Genomic DNA, 17,500 nt, shown 5'->3' with positions numbered 1-17,500 from the left:
TAAGTTTTTCAACCCCGGGTGCCTTGAATGTTAATCAAGTGAATAAAATGACGTCCTAGTGAAGATTTATGATCTGACCTGACTAGCGGTCGACTTACACACCCTCCACGATCGACGTAATGGGCACCCCTGGTTTAAACAGTTTCCATTCTTAACTGTCATATAAGTGTAAAAAATATATTTTATTTATTTCATTGTCATAATTGTTTTTTTCCCTCAAAATTTTTAAAATCGTCAAGTGTCAATTATAAACATGTGAATTATTTTCAACAATTTTAAACTATTTTTTTGTGATAAAAAAAAGTTTATGTATTTACATGAAATGGAGCATTCTCACAAGTTAAAAATTGGTTAAATATTTTCGAATGTCGACCAGCAGGGGGCAGTGATGGATGACTCGTGATTTGAAACAGGTTTTGTTTAGTTACATTAATCACAAACGGGAAGAAGAGAGTTAATGAAAGATTTATTTCCTTTCCATAATTGATTGTATTTGGACTTTTCCCATTTTATTTATTATCATGATTATCAAAGATGGTTACAGTATAATTTATTTTAAACATGTGAACAGATACAATGTGCCACATCATATAATAATTACATATTTTCATTTCTCTTTACATGTTCAAAAAGGGAATAATTAATTAATTAATTAATCCTGTTCACTTCCTGTTCTGACCTTGTAATTGTAACATGTAGACCAATGAATACAGCAGTTCACCTAACAGTTAAGCCAGTCATAATTCACGTATGAGATACATAATATATCTAATTTTCAACAAAGTTCAAGATGTTTGTCAAGATTCTTCTTCCTTGTAATTTGTAAACATTTCACAGCCTCTTAAATTTAATCAAATTAGTACTTTTTTTGACATCTTTACATAATCCCTTCCATAATTAAATTACAGATATACACTGGATTGCCAATAGTATTTGGCCACCCATTCAAATCATCAGAATCAGGTGTCCTAATCACTTGGCCTGGCCACAGGTGTATAAAATCAAGCACTTAGGCATGGAGACTGTTTTCTACAAACATTTGTGAAAGAATGGGCTGCCCTCAGGAGCTCATTGATTTCCAGTGTGGAACTGTCATAGGATGCCACCTGTGCAACAACTCTAGTGGTGAAATTTCCTCCCCCCCTAAGTATTCAAAAGTCAACTGTTGGTTCCATTATAAGAAAATGGAAGCGTTTGGGAACAACATCAACTCAGCCACCAAGTTGTAGGCCACATGAACGGACAGACAGTGGTCAGCGGACGCTGAAGCGCATAGTGCAAAGACTTTCTGCACAGTCAGTTGCTACAAAGCTCCAAACTTCATGTGACATTCCAATTAGCCCACGTACAGTACGCAGAGAGCCTCATGAAAGGGGTTTCCATGGCCGATCAGCTGTATATAAGCCATACATCACGAAGTCCAATGCAAAGTGTCGGATGCAGTGGTGTAAAACACATCCCCACTGGACTCTAGAGCAGTGGAGACACCTTCTCTGGAGTGATGGATGACACTTTTCCGCCTGGCAATCTGATGGACCAGTCTGGGTTTGGATGTTGGCAGGAGAACGCTACATTTTCGACTGCATTGTGCCGAGTGTGAAATTTGGTGAAGGAGGAATTATGGTGTGGGGTTGTTTTTCAGGAGTTGGGAATGGAACTTTAGTTCTTGTGAAAGGAACTTTGAATGCTCCAGGATACCAAAACATTTTGGACAATTCCACGCTTCCGACCTTGTGGGAACAGTTCGGAGCGGGCCCCTTCCTCTTCCAACATGACTGTGCACCAGTGCCCAAAGCAAGGTCCATAAAAACATGGATGACAGAGTCTTGTGTGTGTGTGCGTGTAGAAGTGGTCGTAGTAGTGTGTGTCGACTGACCCAGCAGGTTGTGTGATGTGGGATGTTGGTGTGTGAGTAGTAGTAGTGTAGTGTGTGTAGCAGTGTGTAGTAGTAGTGTTTGTAGTAGTGTGTGTATTATTGTGTGTAGTAGTAGTAGTGTGTGTAGTAGCGTTGGTAGCATTGTGTGTAGTAGTGTCTGTAGTAGTAGTACGTGTAGTAGTAGTATGTGTAGCAGTGTGTAGTAGTAGTAGTGTGTGTAATAGTAGTAGTAGTAGTAGTGTGTGTAGCAGTGTGTAGTAGTACTAGTGTGTAGCAAGTTGTAGTAGTAGTAGTGTGTGTAGTTGTGCATAGTAGTGTGAGTAGCAGTGTGTAGTAGTAGTGTGTCTAGAAGTGTGTGTAGTAGTAGCATGTAGTAGTGTGTGTAGTAGTAGTAGTGTGTACTTGTAGTAGTGTGTATAGCAGTGTGTGTAGTAGTAGTAGTACGTGTAGTAATAATGTGTGTAGCAGCGTATAGTAGTGTGTGTAGCAGTGTGTAGTAGTAGTAGTAGTGTGCGTAGTAGTAGCGTGTGTAGCAGTGTGTGTATTAGTGTCTGTAGTAGTAGTAGTACGTGTAGTAGTAGTAGTGTGTGTAGCAGTGTGTAGTAGTAGTAGCAGTGTGTGTAGTAGTGTGTGTAGCAGTGTGTAGTATTAGTAGTGTGTAGCAATGTGTAGTTGTAGTAGTGTGTGTAGTTGTGTGTGTAGCAGTATGTAGTAGTGTCTAGTAGTGTGTGTAGTAGTAGTGTGTCTTGTAGTGTGTGTAGTAGTAGCGTGTAGTACTGTATGTAGTAGTAGTAGTCTACTAGTAGTAGTGTGTATAGCAGTGTGTGCAGTAGTAGCGTGTGTAGCAGTGTGTTGTAGTAGTGTGTGTTTAGTAGTATGTGTAATAATAGTGTGTGTAGCAGTGTGTAGTAGTAGTAGTAGTAGTGTATGTAGTAGTAGTAGTGGTAGTGTGGGTGTAGCTGTGTGTAGTAGAAGTGTGTCTAGTAGTGCGTGTAGTAGTAGTGTGTAGTAGTAGTAGTAGTAGTGGTGTGTAGTAGTGTGTTTAGTAGTAGCGTGTGTATCAGTGTGTGTGCAGTAGCAGCGTGTAGTAGTAGAATGTGTAGTAGTAGTAGTAGTAGTATTAGTGTTTGTAGCAGAGTGTGTAGAAGTAGTGTGTGTAGCAGTGTGTAGTGTGTAGTGTGGGTACTGATGCAGCAGGTTGTGTGATGTGGGATGTTGGTGTGTGTGTAGTAGTATAGAATAGAATAGAAAGTAGTGTAGTAATAGTGTGTGTAGTAGTGAGTGTAGTAGTAGTAGTGTGTACTTTTAGTAGCATGTGTAGCAGTGTGTAGTAGTAGTAGTAGTGTGCGTAGTAGTAGCGTGTGTAGCAGTGTGTGTATTAGTGTCTGTAGTAGTAGTAGTACGTGTAGTAGTAGTAGTGTGTGTAGCAGTGTGTAGTAGTAGTAGCAGTGTGTGTAGTAGTGTGTGTAGCAGTGTGTAGTATTAGTAGTGTGTAGCAATGTGTAGTTGTAGTAGTGTGTGTAGTTGTGTGTGTAGCAGTATGTAGTAGTGTCTAGTAGTGTGTGTAGTAGTAGTGTGTCTTGTAGTGTGTGTAGTAGTAGCGTGTAGTACTGTATGTAGTAGTAGTAGTCTACTAGTAGTAGTGTGTATAGCAGTGTGTGCAGTAGTAGAATGTGTAGTAGTAGTAGTAGTAGTATTAGTGTTTGTAGCAGAGTGTGTAGAAGTAGTGTGTGTAGCAGTGTGTAGTGTGGGTACTGATGCAGCAGGTTGTGTGATGTGGGATGTTGGTGTGTGTGTAGTAGTATAGAATAGAATAGAAAGTAGTGTAGTAATAGTGTGTGTAGTAGTGAGTGTAGTAGTAGTAGTGTGTACTTTTAGTAGCATGTGTAGCAGTGTGTAGTAGTAGTAGTGTGTGTAGCAGTGTTTAGTAGTAGTAGTGTGTGTAGTAGCAGTAGTAGTAGTGTGTGTAGCAGTGTGTAGTAGTGATGTGTAGTAGTAGCGTGTAGTAGTAGTGTATGTAATAGTAGTGTGTCTAGTAGTAGTGTGTGAAGTAGTAGTGTGTCTAGTAGTAGTGTGTGTAGTAGCAATGTGTGTAATAGTAGTGTGTAGTAGTAGAGTGTATGTGTGTGTGTTTGTGTGTGTGTGTGTGTGTGTGTGTGTGTGTGTGTGTGTGTGTGTAGACTGACCCAGCAGGTTGTGTGATGTGGGACGTTGGTGTTCAGGAGAGATGTTTCCGGTCTTGCTCTTGAAGGAGGTGAAAATGCGCTGACACAGCTGGTCAGGGATGTTCTTGTCCAGGTAGGAAGTCATGAAGAGCTGGAAACCTTCATAGTCCATTTGCTGCACAACAATACAGTACAATTTACTTCACAACGTATACAACACAATACACAAAACGGTATAATTTACTACACGACGTATACAACACAATCTACAAAACCGTACAATTTACTACTAACGTATACAACACAATACAGTACAATTTACTACACGACGTATACAACACAATACAGTACATTTTACTACACAACGTATACAACACAATCTACAATGCAGTACAATTTACTATACAATTAGATTTGGATCATGTTAAAAATACACAATAAACATACTCAAAAAGAAGTAAGAAGAAGCACAGTTTATGTGATCCTTTCAGTATGTCACATGACAGTCATATCAGGGACTACAAGAGGTCTTCCTTATAAAACAGAATGTTCTTTCCTGCTGTACTCTACTCGACTTATGAGTATTTTGTGAAAATGCGACTTTGGACTAATTGTTCTGCTTGGTGTTAGGAGCCTCCCCACCACTAGTTGGCGCAGTGAATGTCACAGTGAGCCCCCTAAGACAACATCCTGTCTTACTCACTAGCATTAGAAATGGACATCACTTTGCATTTGCCACCAGGGGAAGGAAAAAAGTGAATGTGAAGGAATAGAAGTGGAAGATAATCGTCGAATTAAAGAAAGAAATTGTCAAAACTATGACACAACGTGCAGCGAGCTATCGTGCATGGTGAAGCAGTTGGAGCGCAGCACTGCTAGTCTGCATCTGAAGCAAAATTAGTCCATATAAAGGATGTTAAAACAATATTTAAACATTTATCCATGAAAATATCAAGCATGTGAGCAACCTTTGAAAAAAAAAAAAGGAAACTACATTTCCTGCAATTGGGTGTATTTCTACACTATATTTGACCGTTTTTCTCATCTACCAACCTCTTTTTTCTTTCAGACACTTACATGTACCATTTGTTTTATTATCATTGAAAATGTCATGTAAAATACTAAAACACGCATGCAAAGAACTCAGAAAACATTTCTCGTTGGGCAACTGTATCCTTGTAGCCACGCCCCTTCCTGCGTTGAGGCCTCTGTTTACGTCTGTCACGTCAAAAAATATACCTTCTCTCTGGCTACTATTAATAACTCTAGCACAGGGGTTCTCAACCTTTTTTCAGTGATGTACCCCCTGTGAACATTTTTTTAATTCAAGTACCCCCTAATCAGAGCAAAGCATTTTTGGTTGAAAAAAAAAGATAAAGAAGTAAAATACAGCACTACGTCATCAGTTTTTGATTTATTAAATTGTATAACAGTGCAAAATATTGCTAATTTGTAGTGGTCTTTCTTGAACTATTTGGGAAAAAAAAGATATAAAAATAACTAAAAACTTGTTGAAAAATAAACAAGTGATTCAATTATAAATTAAGATTTCTACACATAGAAGTAATCATCATCTTAAAGTGCCCTCTTTGGAGATTGTAACAGAGATCCATCTGGATTCATGAACTTAATTCTAAAAATTTCTCCACAAAAAAAGAAATCTTTACAATCAATATTTATGGAACATGTCCACAAAAAAATCTAGCTGTCAACACTGAATATTGCATTGTTGTATTTTTTTTCACAGTTTATGAACTTACATTCATATTTTGTTGAAGTATTATTCAATAAATATATTTATAAAGGACTTTTGAATTGTTGCTAATTTTAGAATATTTAAAAAAAATCTTTGGCCCATTTTCTTAATTGTTCGTAATTAGCGTTGCCATGCACACCAAATGTTCCCAATTTAGAGTACCCTCGTCGGCGCAAAAACGAGACCTTTTCCGACTGTATAACATATGTGGGGGTTTGTTGGCCGGTTCTTCTCAAATTATTCGTGGCAAAATACGATAGAAGAAATATAATAAAGTTAGAAGAATGAGCAATAACAACATGGGCTGTGGTTGCATTGCAGTGAATGGTCGCTGGCATTGCAGCAGGACCATAATTATAATAATAATAATAATAATAATAATGGATTAGCAAGAAATCAAAGTCTGAATGTCATTAAAATAATTAGATATTTTGACGGGAAAATGAATGTTTAAAAACGTTCCACATCTCACATGCTTGAAATATGTGGAAGCTGCTGGATGACAATATCGTAGAAAACAACTAAGGTAAATATTGTACAATAGTATAAACCTACTGCATTTTTTATACTACATTGTATAGAACATGTAATATTTGTGTATTTAATACAATTTATTTAATGTCAGTTTTTCTTAGAATAAAGCATGTCAACAGTGTGAAATTGTGTGCGATTGAAATAATGTTAAATCATTTAAATGACGAATATTGATTTGAGATATGAGTGTTTTAATTACAAGCATAACCAATAACCTCAACCTACCTGGTAAATTGAGGCACTACTGTATGTTTTCGACAATAACACTTTAACTTCGAATAACACTACACGAGGAAGAAAGGTGGGAAGAAACAGAGCGGGGAATGAAGAGGTAAAGGGGGAAGAAAAGTAGAAAGGAAGGAAGGAAGGCAGCAACGAAAGAAGCAATGGAGGAAGGAAAAAAGCAAACAACGAAGGAAGAGATGAAGAAGGAAACAAGTAAGGAATGAAGGTATGGAAGGAAGGAAGTAAAGAACAAAAAGGAAGCAAGCAAGGAAGGAGGAATAAAAAGGAAGGTAGCAAAAAAGAAGCAAGGGAGGAAGACAGAAAGCAAACAAGTAAGGAAGAAGGAAGGGAGGGAGTTAGGAATGAAGGTAAGAAAGATCAAAGGAAGAAAAGAACGAAGAAAGGAAGCAAGTAAGGAAGGATGCAAGGAAGAAAGAAAGGGAGGTAGCAGTAAAATAAGCAAGGGATGAATGAAGAAAGCAAACAACGAAGGAAGATATAAAGAAGGAAGTGAGTAAGGTATCAAGGAATGAAAGTAAAAAATATCAAAGGAAGTAAAGAACGACGAAAAGAAGGACGCAAGGAAGAAAGAAAGAAAGTGAGGTAGCAATAAAAGAAGCAGGGAGGATGGAAGAAAGCAAACAAAGAAGGAAACCAGAAAGGAAGGAAACAACTAAATAAGTAAGGGAGAAAGGAATAAAAAAGATAAAGACGAGGCAAGTAGACAGGAAGGAAGGAAGGAAAGCAGGAAGAAAGTAAGGTAGCATTGGAAGAAGCAAGGACGGAAGGAAGCAAGAAAGGAAGTAAGCAAGCAGGGAAGTAAACAAGAACGGAAGAAAGTAGCACAAGAAGCAAGGGAGGAAAGAAGATAAAGAAGGAAGCAAGTTAAGAATCAAGGTAGAAAGGAAGTTAGCTATGAAAGAACCATGGGAAGAAGGAATAAAGAAAGAAAACAAGGACGAGATAAGGAAGGAAGTGAGTAAGGCATCTAGGAATGAAGGTAGAAATTAGGAAGGAAGGAAGGAAGGCAAATATTAAAAACAAATACAAGCAGCAAGTAAGGAAGGAAAGAAGGAAGAATTAAATGAAGGTATAGCAACAAAAGAAAAAATGAAAGAAGAAATGAAGGTACAGCAACAAAAGAAAAAAGGAAGTAAGCAAGGAGGGGAGGAAACAAGAATGGAAGGAAACGACAAACGAAGCAGGGGAGGAAAGAAGAAAAGGAAAAGGTAAAGAAGGAAGCAAGGAAGGAATCAAAGAAGGAAGGAAAGCAGGAAGAAAAAAAGGTAGCAATGAAAGATGAAAGGGAGGAAGGAAGAAAGCAAACCAGTAAGGAAAGAAAAAAGTAAGGAAGGAAACAAGGATTGAAAGAAGCCAGAATGGAAGGAAGTAACAAAATAAGTAAGATGAAGGAAGAAAGAGGTATAGAAAGAAGCGATGAAGGTAGGAAGGAAAGAATGAAAGGAAGTACACAAGGAATGAAGGAAGCAAGTAAGAAAAGGATGACAAATTAAACTTTTAATTAAATTTTAAAACTTCCTTGACATGTTTTGAACTTTTTACCTTTGTGAAAGACGTCTTTCTCTCAATGTCTTTTTTATCAGTTAGTCCAAATTATCAATCAATAATCAATAAAGTAGTAAAAAAGAGAATATTAATAGAAGTGAAGTCAAAATAATCCATCAATCATCAATAAACTAGAGAAAAAGAGTATATTATTAGAAGTCTAAATAATCAATCAATCATCAGTATAGTGAAAAAAAGAATATTAATAGAAGTAATGTCTAAATAATCAATCATCAGTAAAGTACTGAAAAGGAGAATATGAAAAATATAAATAAAGTTTAAATAATCAGTCAATCATCAATAAAGTAGTGAAAAAGGAATATTAAAAACAGAAATGAAGTCTAAATAATAAATCAATCTTCAATAAAGTAGTGAAAAATAGAATATTAATAGAAGTCTAAATAATCAATCAATCATCAATAATGTAGTGAAAAAGAGAATATTAATAATAAAAATAAAGTCTAAATAATCAATCAGTCATCAATATAGTGAAAAATACAATATTAATAGAAATAGTCTAAATAATCAATCATCAATAAAGAAGTGAAAAACAGAATATGATGAAATAGTCTAAATAATCAATCATTAATAAAGTAGTAAAAAGGAGAACATGATTATAAATAGTCTAAATAATCAATCAATCATCAATAAAAATACAATATTAATAGAAATAGTCTAATCAATCATCAATAAAGTAGTGAAAAAGAGAAAATGAGGAACATAAATAGTCTAAATAATCAATCCATCATTAATAAAGCAGTAAAAAGGAGAATATGAAGATAATAGTCTAAGTAATCCATCAATCATCAAGAAAGCAGTGAATAATATTAATGATGTCAAAGTTAAACATGTTACTATGATAAGTGTTAAAAAAATAACGTGAACATCAAAATAAATCACTTTAATGCAGTCAGAGCAGACACAAATGTGTGTGTGTAGTTGGTTACCCACTATGCCCCCCCTCGTTTGGCCACTGTTGTTTTAACCCCACCAGCTCTCAAAAGTCTTCTTCCTTATATGGTCAAAGCATTCGCCATTTGCTGTTCATCATATGACACACACACGCACGCACACACACAGTATCTCAAAGTAGATGTATTTATTATATTTATTTATGTTATAAGATAGTTATAAGGCCGATATGAAACATATAAATCTGATCCCATGAGCTTATAGTAAAAAAATTTACCATTTGTACCAAATGTTCTTCAAACTTTAGACATGGAGAAAAAATACCCATCACACTTTAACACATCGAACTTTATCAGCCGGCTGAGAGGCCACGATGGCGTCGACGGTGTTTTGAAAGAAAGGTGTGCACAGACTACAGCTACTGTAAATCTACATTAAATAATAGATATAATTAACAATTTGTTTATCGGTCCTAAAAAACAGAGCGTGAGAAAAAAGATATTGTTCATCCCTAGAAATATCCCTAAATCTTGTTATAACTTAACTTCTTTTACACTTGCATTATATTTACTAGTGCAGTCTTTTATGGCTCTTTATTGTTCCCGACATGATCACAATCAATTCATATTCATATCATATACACAAAGTAACTCTCTTGTAACCCAATACAGACAAACTTCCTGAGGCTGAGCCAATCAGTGGCCACCATATTGATTGATGTGGTCCAATACTACTATAGAATTGATGTTTGTAGTTCATTCGGCCATTTTTAGGCTTCATTTAAGACCAATTTGATAAGAAATATGCTTGAAAAGAATAATAAAACAGCTGTATTAGAAATGTTACTTTATGGATCTTATATACGACTTAAAGCAATCATTTCATTCTTAAACATATGATGTACTACATTGTTACTGTATGCATGTTCTAAATAATTAAAACCTAAAAATAAAAGTGTTACCACGACACGATTAGCCTTGTCTGTAAAGACGACTATCAGGCAGCAGAGAAGGTGAAATATTACATTCATGGACTTCATGTGACGGCTAATGGACGCCTGCTCATCACTCTCAGTGAGTTAGGATTACGCTAAAGTGTAACAATACAAACAATATGGTAAGGCAATGGTTCTCAACCTTTTTTCAATGATGTACCCCCCGTGAACATTTTTTTTTAATTCAAGTACCCCATAATCAGAGCAAATAATTTTTGGTTGAAAAAAAGAGATCCATCCATCCATCCATCATCTTCCGCTTATCCGAGGTCGGGTCGCGGGGTCAGCAGCCTAAGCAGGGAAGCCCAGACTTCCCTATCTCCAGCCACTTCGTCTAGCTCTTCCCGGGGGATCCCGAGGCGTTCCCAGGCCAGCCGGGAGACATAGTCTTCCCAACGTGTCCTGGGTCTTCCCCGTGGCCTCCTACCAGCTGGACGTGCCCTAAACACATCCCTAGGGAGGCGTTCGGGTGGCATCCTGATCAGATGCCCGAACCACCTCATCTGGCTCCTCTCGATGTGGAGGAGCAGCGGCTTTACTTTGAGTTCCTCCCGGATGGCAGAGCTTCTCACCCTATCTCTAAGGGAGAGCCCCGCCACCCGGCGGAGGAAACTCATTTCGGCTGCTTGTACCCGTGATCTTATCCTTTCGGTCATGACCCAAAGCTCATGACCATAGGTGAGGATGGGAACGTAGATCGACCGGTAAATTGAGAGCTTTGCCTTCCGGCTCAGCTCCTTCTTCACCACAACGGATCGATACAACGTCCGCATTACTGAAGACGCCGCACCGATCCGCCTGTCGATCTCACGATCCACTCTTCCCCCACTCGTGAACAAGACTCCTAGGTACTTGAACTCCTCCACTTGGGGCAGGGTCTCCTCCCCAACCCGGAGATGGCACTCCACCCTTTTCCGGGCGAGAACCATGGACTCGGACTTGGAGGTGCTGATTTTCATTCCGGTCGCTTCACACTCGGCTGCGAACCGATCCAGTGAGAGCTGAAGATCCCGGTCAGATGAAGCCATCAGGACCACATCATCTGCAAAAAGCAGAGACCTAATCCCGTGGCCACCAAACCGGATCCCCTCAACGCCTTGGCTGCGCCTAGAAATTCTGTCCATAAAAGTTATGAACAGAATCGGTGACAAAGGACAGCCTTGGCGGAGTCCAACCCTCACTGGAAACGTGTCCGACTTACTGCCAGCAATGCGGACCAAGCTCTGACACTGATCATACAGGGAGCGGACTGCCACAATAAGACAGTCCGGTACCCCATACTCTCTGAGCACTCCCCACAGGACTTCCCGAGGGACACGGTCGAATGCCTTCTCCAAGTCCACAAAGCACATGTAGACTGGTTGGGCAAACTCCCATGCACCCTCAAAAACCCTGCCGAGAGTATAGAGCTGGTCCACAGTTCCACGACCAGGACGAAAACCGCACTGTTCCTCCTGAATCCGAGGTTCAACTATCCAGCGAAGCCTCCTCTCCAGTACACCTGAATAAACCTTACCGGGAAGGCTGAGGAGTGTGATCCCACGATAGTTGGAACACACCCTCCGGTCCCCCTTCTTAAAGAGAGGGACCACCACCCCGGTCTGCCAATCCAGAGGTACCGCCCCCGATGTCCACGCGATGCTGCAGAGTCTTGTCAACCAAGACAGCCCCACAGCATCCAGAGCCTTAAGGAAGTCCGGGCGGATCTCATCCACCCCCGGGGCCTTGCCGCCGAGGAGCTTTTTAACTACCTCAGCGACCTCAGCCCCAGAAATAGGAGAGTCCACTACAGATTCCCCAGGCACCGCTTCCTCAAAGGAAGACGTGTTGGTGGGATTGAGGAGGTCTTTGAAGTATTCCCTCCACCGATCCACAACATCCGCAGTCGAAGTCAGCAGAACACCATCCGCACCATACACAGTGTTGATAGTGCACTGCTTCCCCTTCCTGAGGCGGCGTATGGTGGTCCAGAATCGCTTCGAAGCCATCCGGAAGTCGTTTTCTATGGCTTCCCCGAACTCTTCGCATGTCCGAGTTTTTGCCTCCGCGACCGCTAAAGCTGCACACCGCTTGGCCCGTCGGTACCCGTCCCCTGCCTCCGGAGTCCTATGAGCCAAAAGAACCCGATAGGACTCCTTCAGCTTGACGGTATCCCTCACTGCTGGTGTCCACCAACGGGTTCTGGGATTACCGCCACGACAGGCACCAACAACCTTGCGGCCACAGCTCCAATCAGGTGCCTCGACAATAGAGGTTCGGAACATGGTCCACTCGGACTCAATGTCCAGCACCTCCCTCGTGACATGTTCAAAGTTCTCCCGGAGGTGTGAATTGAAACTCTCTCTGACAGGAGACTCTGCCAGACATTCCCAGCAGACCCTCACAATGCGTTTGGGCCTGCCAGGTCTGTCCGGCATCCTCCCCCACCATCGCAGCCAACTCACCACCAGGTGGTGATCGGTAGAAAGCTCCGCCCCTCTCTTCACCCGAGTGTCCAAAACATAAGGCCGCAAATCCGATGACACAACTACAAAGTCGATCATGGAACTGCGGCCTAGGGTGTCCTGGTGCCAAGTGCACATATGGACACCCTTATGTTTGAACATGGTGTTCGTTATGGACAATCCGTGACGAGCACAAAAGTCCAATAACAAAACACCACTCTGGTTTAGATTCGGGCGACCATTCTTCCCAATCACGCCTCTCCAGGTTTCACTGTCGTTGCCAACATGAGCGTTGAAGTCCCCCAGTAGGACAAGGGAATCACCCGGGGGAGCACTTTCCAGTACTCCCTCGAGCGTTCCCAAAAAGGGTGGGTATTCTGAACTGCTGTTTGGTGCGTAAGCACAAACAACAGTCAGGACCCGTACTCCCACCCGAAGGCGAAGGGAAGCTACCCTCTCGTCCACTGGGTTGAACTCAAACGTGCAGGCTTTGAGCCGGGGGGCAACGAGAATTGCCACCCCAGCCCGTCGCCTCTCACTGCCGGCAACGCCAGAGTGGAAGAGGGTCCAGTCCCTCCCGAGAGAACTGGTTCCAGAGCCCTTGCTGTGCGTCGAGGTGAGTCCGACTATATCCAGCCGAACTTCTCTACCTCGCGGACTAGCTCAGGCTCCTTCCCCCCCAGTGAGGTGACGTTCCACGTCCCAAGAGCTAGCTTCTGTAGCCGAGGATCGGACCGCCCAGTGCCCTGCCTTCGGCTGCCGCCCAGCTCACAATGCACCCGACCTCTATGTCCCCTCCTATGAGTGGTGAGCCCATTTGAGGGATGACCCACGTTGCCTCTTCGGGCTGTGCCCGGCCGGGCCCCATGGGGACAGGCCCGGCCACCAGGCGCTCGCCATCGTGCCCCAACTCCGGGCCTGGCTCCAGAGCGGGGCCCCGGTGACCCGCGTCCGGGCGAGGGAAATCTGAGTTCATTTTGTTGAGTGATCAGAAAAAGAGCAGCTCAAAGACTTCTATGGAATTACAACAAAAAAAAAAGAAATAAAGAAGTAAAATACAGCACTATGTCATCAGTTTCCGATTTATTAAATTGTATAAAAGTGCAAAATATTGCTCATTTGTAGTGGTCTTTCTTGAACTATTTGGAAAAAAAGATATAAAAATAACTAAAAACTTGTTGAAAATTAAACAAGTGATTCATTATAACTATAAACAAAATAGGCTTCACGGTGGCAGAGGGGTTAGTGCGTCTGCCTCACAATACGAAGGTCCTGCAGTCCTGGGTTCAAATCCAGGCTCGGGATCTTTCTGTGTGGAGTTTGCATGTTCTCCCCGTGAATGCGTGGGTTCCCTCCGGGTACTCCGGCTTCCTCCCACCTCCAAAGACATGCACCTGGGGATAGGTTGATTGGCAACACTAAATTGGCCCTAGTGTGTGAATGTGAGTGTGAATGTTGTCTGTCTATCTGTGTTGGCCCTGCGATGAGGTGGCGACTTGTCCAGGGTGTACCCTGCCTTCCGCCCGATTGTAGCTGAAATAGGCGCCAGCGCCCTCCGCGACCCCGAAAGGGAATAAGCGGTAGAAAATGGATGGATGGAAAACAATACACACCGTATGCTAATGTTCAACACTACAAACAATATGTTAACATAAAACAATACACACAATATGTTAACATACATCACTACAAACAATATCCTAACATAAAACAAAAGAAACAATAAGCTAATGTGCAACACTACAAACAATATGTTAATGTAAATCTTGACAAGCAAAATGCTAACGTGCAGCACTGCAAACAATATGCTAACATAAAACAATTAGAATAAGCTAATGTGCAACACTACAAACAATATGCTAACGTGCAACGCTACAAACAATATGCTAACATAAAAGAATATAAACGATATGCTAATGTGCAACAATACGCTAATGTGCAACATTACAAACAATATGCTAACATACAACGCTACAAACAATATGCTAACATAAAACAATATGCTAATGTGCAACAATACGCTAATGTGCAACAATACGCTAATGTGCAACATTACAAACAATATGCTAACGCGCAACGCTACAAACGATATGCTAACATAAAATAATACAAAAATATGCTAACGTGCAGAGGTGGGTAGTAATGCGCTACATTTACTCCGTTACATTTACTCGAGTAACTTTTGGGATAAATTGTACTTCTACGAGTAGTTTTTAATGCAACATACTTTTACTTGAGTATATTTATAGAGAAGAAACGCTACTTTTACTCCGTTCCATTTATCTACATTCAGCTCGCTACTCACTACTTTTTTTTTATCGATCTATTAATGTTTGTTTTGGTTAATGACAGAGCTTCAAAGTACAATCTACGCATACCTGCGTTTCACCAATCACATGCAGTCACTGGTGACGTTGGACCAATCAAACAGAGCCAGGCGGTCACATGACCCGACTTAAACAAGTTAAAAAACTTATTCGGGTGTTACCATTTAGTGGTCAATTGTACGGATTATGTACTGTACTGTGCAATCTACTAATAAAAGTTTCAATCAATCAATCAAAAGTGTAAAGGAAAAAAGACACTTTTTATTTCAACCGTACTTCCCGTCATAAGCCTAAAGACTGATCGCACAGTTCCTGTCTTCACAATAAAAGCGCTGCTCTATCGCGCCTGCGCTAACAAAATAAGAGTCTCCGAAAGCCAGCGCAAACAAGCTAGTAAGCTACGGAGTTTGCCGCCAATGTATTTCTTGTAGAGTGTATACAAACGAATATGGAAGCTGGACAGATAAGATGCCAAAAACCAACGACTTTCATGTGGTATTAGACAGAAAAGAGGAACTTTTTTTCTCCTCTATTTGAAAACGTGAACGTCTGATTCCAATCATTGCAAGTCATCAGAATCAGGTAATACACCAACTTATATTCTTGTCTTCATGAAAGATAGGAATGTATATGTTAAACATGCATGTATATTCATTAAAACACCTTAAACATGTGAACAAAAACGGCAAAATAAATAAATATAAATTATATACTGTATGTATAAATGTATGTATGTCTATATAAATGTATGTATGTATGTATGTATATATAAATGTATGTACGTATGTATATATATATATGTGTGTATAAATGATTTGTGTGTGTATGTATGATATGTGTGTGTATAAATGATATGTGTGTGTATGTATATATGAGGTAGATCACCTCGACTTGGTCATTTACTAAGTAATTGATAAACGTTGAAAAACTTATTGGGGTGTTACCATTTAGTGGTCAATTGTACGGAATATGTACTGTACTGTGCAATCTACTAATACAAGTTTTAAACAATCAATCAAATCAATGAATGCCTACTGAGGCTATGGTGCTGTTAAGTTATTGTGGCTCAATGTGCCATTTTTTAAATTGTATTTTAATGTACTATTATTTAGTATATAATATTGTTTTTGTTGCTTAAGAGATATTCCTGGCTCTGAATTTGCTCATTGCTATTTTTATGTTTTTGTGCATTATTTTTTGCCGTAATCAGGTTACTCATCAGTTACTGAGTACTTAAGTAGTTTTTTCCCAACTTACTTTTTACTTTTACTCAAGTAAATATTTGGGTGACTACTCCTTACTTTTACTTGAGTAATACATCTCTAAAGTAACTGTACTCTTACTTGAGTACAATTTCTGACTACTCTACCCACCTCTGCTAATGTGTAACAATACGCTAATGTGCAACACTACAAACAATACGCTAATGTGCAACAATATGACAGGGAACAAGGTCAAAGTCAGACATGGCGGTGCCTGGTGAGTGCACGTTGATATTTGCTGGTGTACAACATACACACCTGTTCAGGGTTGTATTTGGCAAGGTCGCCTTCGCCATGGAACTCTTCCAGAACATCCTTCAGCTTCTTCGTGGAGTCTAATGGAGACAAAAAAATTGATCAAGTATTTGAAATGATTTTATAGTTGATACAATAAATGAGGTTAAAAATGTAAGTCTATTTGACGGATTAGAATCTTGATACAAAATAATCTAAAGTAGATTTCTTTAAGTACAATAATTTTGTCTCTTATTGTGAAATAATGAACTTTACATAATTCCTTTATTTTTTTGTCCAAAATAGTGCAGGTATCTCCACATTTTACCACGATATAAATGTAGAAAGCAGAGAATGTTGTTGGAATTGGTAACTGACCAAATGACCTGTGGAGTTCCCCAGGGGTCCATTCTGGATCCCCTGTGGTCTAACTTGTACATGCTAACACGCAGCTTCAGTGTGTGCTACCACGACCGTGCAGATGACACTAAGATCTACGTGTCAACATTGATTCACTTCATCTCTGAGAATGAATCATCAGTCACCCACATTAAATCAACACCAGCACTTATCACAAGCCAACAAAATAACTTTGAATGGCCTGGTGCACAAACTGTGTCAAAGATGATGCTTACACTCGCTGTACTGCTGCAGCTGCTTGAACTCAGCGGGGCTCAGACACACCCAGCTCCTGTCCTCCATCCTGCCTGCCTGGAAAGAAAGGGGGGGTGGGGTGGGGGGTGGGGGGGTGGGGGGCTAAGAGCGCACCAAGGTACGATCCTCGTGGCCTCGATCCTTCATTCAGCTGGACAGCCTACAGGAAGCCCTCTCCGCTCTGGTCACGTTCCTCAGCCTCTTGAGTGTTTTGTCCACCAGGGGCCATGATGATGATGATGATGATGAAGAGGATGGAATAGGGTCTGACTGTCATCCGAGCAACCACTCAGCAGAAAAGACCTTCATGCTCACATCTGGAAAAAGAAGATTCGTCACTAGGATTATGGAAGCTTGTGGAGAATATATATATATATATATATATATATATATATATATATATATATATATACATATACATATATATATATACATATACATATATATATATACATATACATATATATATATATATATATATATACATATACATATATATATATATATATATATACATATACATATATATATATATACATATATATATATAT

The 17,500-nt window shown here is 40.0% G+C and overlaps 1 protein-coding gene across 2 annotated transcripts in view; it reads right to left on the bottom strand.

The window, feature by feature from the left end:
* Positions 1 to 17,500, bottom strand: part of LOC133538112 (diacylglycerol kinase beta-like) — a 117,720-nt gene that overhangs the window by 80,358 nt on the left and 19,862 nt on the right. The window contains exons 2-4 of one of the 2 annotated variants that reach the window (XM_061879432.1): positions 16,931 to 17,266; positions 16,320 to 16,396; positions 4,063 to 4,216 (exon numbers count right to left, since the gene is read on the bottom strand). In XM_061879432.1, coding sequence (XP_061735416.1) covers positions 4,063 to 4,216; positions 16,320 to 16,396; positions 16,931 to 16,997 — 298 coding nt within the window. In that variant the 5' untranslated portion in view covers positions 16,998 to 17,266. Of the gene's footprint in view, positions 1 to 1,876; positions 1,893 to 4,062; positions 4,217 to 16,319; positions 16,397 to 16,930; positions 17,267 to 17,500 lie in introns of those variants that run through there. The other variant, XM_061879434.1, reaches the window with a different exon arrangement.

This window comes from Nerophis ophidion, linkage group LG19 (genome assembly GCF_033978795.1).
Source record: "Nerophis ophidion isolate RoL-2023_Sa linkage group LG19, RoL_Noph_v1.0, whole genome shotgun sequence".
Classification (NCBI taxonomy): domain Eukaryota; kingdom Metazoa; phylum Chordata; class Actinopteri; order Syngnathiformes; family Syngnathidae; genus Nerophis; species Nerophis ophidion.
Note: the sequence above shows the minus strand (reverse complement) of the source record. Positions and strands in the feature narration are given on the sequence as shown.